Genomic DNA, 8,804 nt, shown 5'->3' with positions numbered 1-8,804 from the left:
GATGAATGAAGATCCCAAATCAAACCTGTGTAAAGTAAAAGCTGTGTAGAAGAACACTTCCTGAATTAAGTTTGCTGAACACGGTTCAGATTATTGGCTATGTCTATAAGCACAATGCTTTTTAGAAGCATTTACTGTGTACCCAAATCCTACTTTTCGCAACACATAGTGTTGCACAAGTAGTGAAATGTTTTCCTATTCAAAGGTGCTCGGACGTTCATTTCAGGCAGCATTTTACCTTTATTTTTAGTATGTTTACACTAGGTACAGTTAGTTTAGAAGGAAGAAAATGCCAATAGTTTTTTTTTAATATAATATATGAAACTGAGACAGACGCTTACCTAAATAAATAGCTGTATTTTTATTTGTCTAATCCTAGTATAGAGCTGAAATCTATTATGTCAAATAAGGGATAAAATGTTGCCCAAAAGTCTAATCATAGTTACACATTTGTGTTTTCATTAGATCTACAAATCAAAATAGTTCTCAGTTAAAAAGATACAATTTGTATCAACAGTAAAAGGTACCTTCTGGTTCTTCAGGGCCTTACTTTAAATTGCAGCAATTGTACTAAAATTATTAGCAGTGATTTGTAAACTAGTAAAATTTTAACACTGAACAACATTAAGCTGGAGGGAAACCTAAAATGATAGGAAACTGACTACAAGAATGTAAACAGAACTGTCATCATTTGCAAAATCTCCTTTTTTATATATATAAAAAGCGTGAGAGATGCTAGTAAAACCCATGACTTGAAACCAGAAATATCCCTTACTAGTGCTAGAACAGACTATTTTGTCCATTTCTAAACTACACTATTTGTGGCAAGACTGGGCCTACATAATACAACAGGCCAAAATCTAACTTCAGGAACATATACAGTATTTTACAAAAAAGTTTTTAAGTTATTATTTTCAGCTACGATATCATTACCATAGTGCAGTTAATAAAGTTGCATATCCTCAACACACAAAACTTTTTCGGGCCAGCCTTGATAAACAGTGAGAAAATCTAACAGTATCTTAAATACAAAACTTGCATTGAGAATAATTAGATTCATTTTAAAAACAGGTCAATATTTTATGAAAAACATGTTTTATCCAGTATACTTGTGCACCAGTACAAAGGGAAAAAGGACACAAAACAACTGAATGGAATCCTGAGGTCTCAGTTCCATTTCTACTGAGCAGAAATACACAAGACCTGGATCACAATGCATGTGAACGGAAACATTAGTGGCCTATTTTAGGACATTCTGAGCATCTGCAGCTTCTTTTGGAGTCTAAAGGAGTTCCATATGCTCAGCCTCTTTGACAACTAGGCCATCAGGCTTTTGCCTTATCCATAAAACAATGGACATGAGTTGCTTTCCTCTGATTGCATTTGCTTGTACTTAACTGCATCAACAAATTATTTAACTATTTTTTTAAAAGCAATGAAAAAAGTGCCATCCTATAAATTACTAATATATTGTTACCCATTTCAACATTAACTGGTAACTTAAGTTATTAAAAAATAAAGTCAGTGCTGTAGTAAATCTTTGTTTTCTATAAATAGGTGATTATAGCATAAAGAAGCCCACAAAAACAAAAAATAAAATAAGCAAACACTCCATCCACAACCTCAGTTGGGATAAAAAATTCAAATTAAGCTTGGCTTGAAAACTGTTTGCCATGTCTATTAAAATCCTTTTGACTTTCTGCAGCTTGCTTTAATGCCTCATAGCTGAAGGACAAACATACAGGAAGTTAAAACAAACAAAAACAAAAACAAACATGTAATACGAATAGAAAGTGCTGCATATAAACCCCTGATGCACCAAAGACTGTTACCAGAGACCAGAGATAATATATGTATATTCACTTAAGCTGGAAAGATTTTCAGCCATGAATATAGCCATTTAAAAACTTTTAAGTTAGAGTGTAAAACAAATCTGTTTTTTCCAGTGCACGGGGCTATACATACAGATTCCATGATACAGTATTTCACATAAATGGATTACTATATAACCTCCTTGCTGAGAAGGAGATCACAAATGCTATTGTAGCAAACCTCCCTCAGCATTAGAGCTGAACTGAAAACTACCAGACACCACAAAGATGCATCATCTCTCAATAACCTAGCTGGGATTTTTCCACTAAAATGGCTGCAGCAAGTTGCTGAGCATCTGTCATGTGAGGGTTCCTTTTCATAACAATTCTCACAAGATCAGAGGGGAAGATGTTGCACAGGTTTATATAAACTTTCTCCCGGGTGTCTTGATGCCTTGGAGGGTCTTGAGGGATTCCACAGTAAGGTATGCGCCAAGTCTGGTCTTGCTGCTCAGGTAAGCTTTGGAAGGCAAACTGTTCATAACATGGCTGTGTGGGATTACTAGGCAAGGAGTAAGTCTGGCGATAGCCATATGCATCAATCCCATAACTCTGCCTATCCCAACTTCCAAGCCCATCTTGGCCAGAATAAGGTTTCCTATGTCTTAGTGGAGAGTTATCATATAAGCGTGAGTCCGAGATGCTTTCTATTCTTGTGGACACAAGGGCTCTCCCCAGATGCATGGTCTTTGAATGTGGTGAACTCTGAGGAGCAGAATAGTCATTAGGACAACTAGAACGAGCACCCACTGCAGGGTGCTGCAGATGTACAGCCATGTATGGAATTGGAGGCTTTTGGTGATGCTTTGGTTCTTCATGACTGTAACTCTGCACTCGTGTTAAAGGATCGTGGTAGCTCTGTAGAAAGGGCTGTGAGTTAAGGCGGCCATGTGGGTGCATATGTTGGCACTTTAAGTTTTCTTCCAGTTGTGGGTCAGGTGAACTTACATAAGACCGATCATTGTAACCCACGTAGGAATCACTACTACCACAGCTCATACTACCTTCACTGCTACAGTCGGAGGCTACAGAGCTAATTCTATAATCTGTATCTAAGGAGAAACGCCTTTCAGGACTTCGTGGACCAGATATGCTTAAATTTGAATATGCATTCAGCATAGAGTAATAGCCTACATCCACAGGAGACTCACATTTTGGATACTGATCATAAGGCATAGGCGTTCCGTGATTTTTGGTTGCCATCATCATTGGAGCGTACTGTCCCTGCGGTCTTTGATCCTGAGATGGGAAATGAACTCCGGATGAAAGGCCATTGCTTAAAGGTGCGGTATTTTGGGGTTTTGCAGCAGAAGAATTCGGTATACTAACTAATGAAGGTACAGACCTGGTTTCCAATTTGTTTTTGGTGGGAAGCTTTTCCTCCAAGTCTTGATAGACTTGAGTCCTTATACTAGGATCCGATTGCCTCTTTGGAGCAGTACGTTTGAGATCAGAAGTGCCATCATTCTTAGTGCTACATGGAACACTGTTGCTTTTCACCAATCCTCCTTCACTTGCAGTTTTAGCAGCTGTGCTTCTGGACATGGCACGAAGTTCATCAGCTACAGACCGTTGAGGCTGATTTCCTCTTTCTGGATGATAGTATTTGCATTTATGCCCATAGGTACATTTCTTTCCTATTAACAGTCACATAAGTCAAAGTAAAGAAGAAAAGAAAGAAGTGTTCAGTAATGTAAACTAGAAGATCTCTAAACTGTAAAATTTTTGAGTGAGCAGAACAGATTTTAAAAGCACATGTCTGCATGTTCCTGAGGCAAAGCTTCCAAACCTGCCTTCCTGTGTTGTGGAGAAAAGGATTGCCATGTGCTGCACTTAGTGCTCTAGAACAGTGATGCTCAACCTTTTGCTTGCATGGGCCAGAGTGGCTTGAGGATGGTTCACAGGCTAGATCAAGCCCCACGAACAAGAATCAGGTGAAGAGCTGCAGGACTGGAGCCCGTACCACTTCCAGCCAGATCCTGGGTCCCTGGATTGGGCTCCAGGCCACCTCTGCAACATGCTGTCTAGCCCATGGGGCTCCCTATGGGTCTAGAAACTTGGCAGCAGGGTAGTGGCAATTGCTGCTACTACTCTCCCACTCTCGTATTTATGATCATCTCCTAAACAGTGTGGCAATACTAAACTGGTTTCCAATTGTGACTTCCAGTTTTTTACTGTAGTGCACTAAACCATTGTATTGTTCTTTTATCTTCCTAGCCCTCCAGAAGGTAATATTTTCACTACTTTTAAATAACATCCTCAGTTTTAAGTGTTTGGTTTGGTTCTATTGTAAATACAGGGAAATCTCTTCCACATGAAGCAAAACTGTGGCTGCATACAGACAGACCGCCTCACTGTTAGAGGTGATCAAACTGGAAGGGGAGGCATAAGCCACTGAACACCTGAACAGGAGGAGTCATTACATTATCAAGCAGGAGGCTCTCCTAGTTACTGAGGTCACTTGAAGGAGACATGATCAGTCAAGAAGTAATTAATGACTACTTTCTTCCATAATAATCTGGCATGCCCAGATGCTCACAGACATGCTCTACTTGGGGTACCCTTTTTTATAATGAAGCCTGGTCAAACAGATTAGATACCACAGGACTCCAAATCAGACTAAAAGCCCTTCTGGACCTCAGATACCTAGAAGTAGCTTGCCTTACAGGAGGAATATGGAATTACACTGAGTGTGATCACATCTCTGTATTGGCTGGTGCTCCCAGTAGTCAACAGACTTTTACTTACTGATGACTAATAAAGTGACTCCTTCAGAGTAGATACAGACAAATTCTTTAAATAACAAATGAATTAAACATGTCAGTTCTCATTGATTTAGTCAGGTTTGCATGAGTCATGGTAAAAAAAAACCCCAACTCTATGTAAACATCTCACTATTCTTGTCACAGGGATAAAGAAAAGAAGGAGTTCGCTTCATATCTTCCAATAGCAGAGTATGTAAATCAAATTACCATATGGACATGGTTGCTTCTTGTGTTCTGGAACAATTGGTTTCTTCCTAAGAAAATTGTCCAAACTTGGGCCATGACGGCCAAGGGGATCATCAGGAGGCATGAATCTATAACACATACCAAATTAAAATACAATAAAAACTGAGTTAACTTTATCAAGCAGCTTACAGAATTTCATAGTATTATCTTCAGCTACAATATTACTACCAGAGTATAGTTAACAAATGTTTCGTGTCCTTAGTATATAAAGACTTTGGGCAGAATTCCACTGGATACACCTACATGGCGATTACCCAGCTGCACACATGCCATTTTGGAACTTGCATTTTGGAGTTTGTGATTAAGCTCTTAATGCACTCTGGGTGTGCAAGTAGCCATACGGCTACTGAGTATGCTCAGTAGGACTGTACTCTAGCTAGGCTAGTAGATGGAACTATATCCTTGTAAGGCCAGGTGAAGACCTGAAATTATAGCTGCATAAAAACCCATGACATGATGGAGTGGGGGTAGGAGGAGGACCTTCCATCTTTTAATTCAATAGCCTAGTGGTTAGGACACTCACCAAGGAAGATCTAAGGTTCTCACATCTGCTCCCCAGTACAGTATTCTAACCACCTGGTCATATTAGTCATTATTCAGACCCCTTTCCAGCCCACCCCTTGAAGCTGGAAATCCAAGAGTGAGATATGTGGGGACAGGGGAAAGAGCATGAGCCAGAGGGTGTGTGGTTCCATGAGATGGATGGTTCTTTGGATTTAGGGGCCTGGACCCTTGCTTCTAATGGGGCAAAAGTGTGTCCACCCATTTTATCCAGTAAATATTAGATGCATCGTGCAGTGGCTCAGCTTCAAGTGGAGGACTAGAGAGGGGATTGGATAATGCCTAACCTGTGTTATAGTGGGTAGCAGGAGATGCAGGTTTCAACCCTCTCCAGATAAAGGGGGCCTAGAACCTGGGTCTTCACTTTCTGGGCACGTGTCCCAACCACTTGACCAGTGATTCTCAAATGTGGTGCCATGGCACCCTGGGGTGCCTTGAGATCCTTTTAAGGGTGCCATGGATTGCTGCACAAAGTTAGCACTGTTAAGTATACAGTATGATTTAGAAGATAAACCCAGAGATTTCAAATAGGAATCCACAGCATTAAAAACATTCTGATCTGAGTTCTCAGCAACAGAAGAATTGTTCTATTATTTTTCTGTAGTAAAAAAAACAAGTGAAAGCTAAGAGCTGGAATTTTTTGAAGGGAGTCTTTGGTCAATGGGAGGTGCCTTGAACTTAAAAATGTTGAGAACCACTACATTAGGCAACTGAGACATAACATGGAAGAGCCCTTCCTCATCTCTCTGGCAGCTTCAGAACAGTGGTGGGGTGCTTGAACTAAAGCTCATTGAACTTTAAGTCACAGTTTCAAATGTCAGCATCATCGAACAAGCTTTCGTTGAAGCAACCCCGGAGCCATTTTGAAGCATGGGATACTAAATACATATGATGCTGCAGGCACTTTAATTTAAAGCAGCTCTCAGAGCAGCTCTAATTAAAGCCCCCTGCCTCCCCTCCCAGCCCAGAGCATGTGTATAGATGCCCTTTGTGTTCTTGTTGCAACTACTCAAAGGAGAAGACTGCCCATTACAATAACCTGTTGCATGTATTCTATAGCGGTAAACACTGTCCAGAAAACGATATAGCAAAGAAAGTCTGTATATGCTGCAACTAAGAATTTGTCAAATCAGAATCAGCCAACAAATCAGCAAGTTCCAAACATACTGGAAAGTATCTTCCACACTATACCATCTCTCTAACAATGATGATTCCCAGGATATCCTCCAGAGCCATCTTGCAAGCTGTTTTACAGTTTGCAGGCCTGCAGAACATTTCCCAGCACAATCCTGCAGCCATAACTGTAGCCACAATTTTAAGCCTGGGTGCTTAAAAATAAGGCACTTCACCCAATTTTTAACAGTTAAACTGATGTGACTCAGCTGTCAGTGATGCTGAGCAATTCCTGCAGCCAGGGGAGTTCACATGAGCAGCAGGTGCTCAGCCTATTTGCAGTTTAGTCCCTGTCTATGTAGATGCCAAAATATAAATTAAGGAGCTTACTTTTACACGATTACATTTGAAACTGTGGCTTAAAGTGCCTTAAGAATCTTTGTTCCTCACAGAACTGCCTGGGTGTTTTATGACATGGCACACATGCAATGTACACAATAACTCAGCACTTTAGGGGAATTATATAAGCCCATTAGATAATTCAATCATTTTTCAGTCTTTGGGTTCTTCCAGGACAGGTAGAAAAGTTAAGGAATTCAAAAGGTTAGGGACTAACAAAATGATTGTTAATACTCTGGCAAAGAGCAATTTTCAAGGCTTTGATGATTAAGATCAGACTCAAAGCCTTTGATTTTCTTCATGGGTAACTAATAATGTTAACGGAAGCTAACTTGAACATAAACCTTTGCAGGAGCCTTTTCTCTATACATTTTTTAAGTGGTACAAAGTCAGGATTACTTACTTGTCATTGACAAATGAATACATCAGCAAACGTTCATCTATGAACTTCTTCCATTCTGGTTTTTCATTAGCTAGGTCCCTGTAGTTATCATTAGAAACAATGATACCATCTGACTCAAAAGCCAGCTTCACTATGAACCGGTCGTCATAGCATACCACCCTTCTCCCCTGCACACGACGGGACGGTGTGAACACCAAGATTTTCTCCTTTTCTAACTTACGCAAGATTTCCTGATCTAGAAGTAATAAGAAATGAGCAATGTTTTAATGTCTGCAGTGAACAAAAAACTCATTTGATCTAAAGATCTTAGGGTTGAGGCAGAAAATCAGTTCAGGTACAAAAAATGTCTTTTCACAAACTAACTATAATCCAGCAGAAAGAGTCTGATATTTTAAAATTAATATTTATCGATTGACCAGCAACATATTTATAAAGTAAATTAAAACTTCATATTGTTTTCATAGGACCAACACAGAGGCTTATGTTTTGTGATCACCTTGTTGGTTCTGCAGCAGTCAACAGATGCACTATTTCTCAAGTTGATAATTAAAAGTCCTGAACTACCCTGCTATCAGGAACAAATCCCACAGGATACAAACATACCTACCCTGCTGGGGTTAGGTGACTTTGGTGCAGTAGAGACCCCATCCTACTGCACTCAATGTTTCCGTATAACTAAATTGTTAAATCAAGAGAGAACTTTTCATCCTCACTGAGGCCAAGCTTCTGAAATAGCTCCACTAAAGAAGACTCCTTTTATAACAGGTGATTGAAAGATAGATAAGAAATTAGCAGAAAAGATTCTCCCCATCAGGAATCTCCAATTCTGGCTCACCTACTTTTCTAACCTGCAGAGTCTAATATTGCCTCCATCCCTAACAATCATGGATGCTAACAGTGCTCACATTAAAGAAATGGACTCTGGCTTCATCCTTGGGCCACACAGGATCAGACCAAATAAAAGCAAGAAAAGGCTAATCAGACAAATCAGCTAGTTACTATACAGTAAGGGCAGCAAAGATATGGCCCACAGGCTGGATCTGGCCCATGCAGCTGTTCCATTCAGTCCACCAGTGAATTTGGGCCAATGAATTTGGAAGCACAGCGCGGGGAGGGGGCTACCATGGAATTCAGGAGTCCTGTTGGACAACAGCATAGGCAGGGGGGCAGAGGAGGGCAAGTGAGCTGGGCTTGCTTATGCTGCCTCCACTGCAGCATGGTTCTGCTTGGCCCATAGTTGCTTGCTCCACCATCTCTGCTGCCACCGCTGCTGTTGCCACGTCAGCTTCTGCTGGTTCTGCTGTAGCCACTGGCCCCATGGATCCAGCCTGCAAAGAGCTGTAAGGTCTGGTCATGCCCAGGGAAAGTTTGACACCCTTGCTCCATAGGATTTATTTCCCTTCCTGGCCAAGAAATACCTTATTTTGTTTTAAAAAGTCAAATCAA

At 40.5% G+C, this 8,804-nt stretch overlaps 1 protein-coding gene across 3 annotated transcripts in view; it reads right to left on the bottom strand.

Annotated features, from left to right (window-relative positions):
* Nucleotides 1-216: 216 nt before the first annotated feature.
* ZC3H12C (zinc finger CCCH-type containing 12C) overlaps nucleotides 217-8,804 on the bottom strand; it is a 33,672-nt gene continuing 25,084 nt past the window's right edge. For all 3 annotated transcript variants that reach the window (XM_019525151.1, XM_019525152.1, XM_019525153.1), the window contains 3 exons: nucleotides 7,359-7,593; nucleotides 4,844-4,950; nucleotides 217-3,508 (listed from right to left, as the gene is read on the bottom strand). In XM_019525151.1, coding sequence (XP_019380696.1) covers nucleotides 2,112-3,508; nucleotides 4,844-4,950; nucleotides 7,359-7,593 — 1,739 coding nt within the window. In that variant the 3' untranslated portion in view covers nucleotides 217-2,111. The remainder of the gene's footprint in view (nucleotides 3,509-4,843; nucleotides 4,951-7,358; nucleotides 7,594-8,804) is intronic.

Source organism: Gavialis gangeticus, unplaced genomic scaffold (genome assembly GCF_001723915.1).
Source record: "Gavialis gangeticus isolate Ggan-Ray unplaced genomic scaffold, GavGan_comp1, whole genome shotgun sequence".
In the NCBI taxonomy this organism is placed as follows: Eukaryota; Metazoa; Chordata; order Crocodylia; family Gavialidae; genus Gavialis; species Gavialis gangeticus.
The sequence above is the reverse complement of the archived record's forward strand: the minus strand, read 5'-3'. Positions and strand labels throughout refer to the sequence as shown.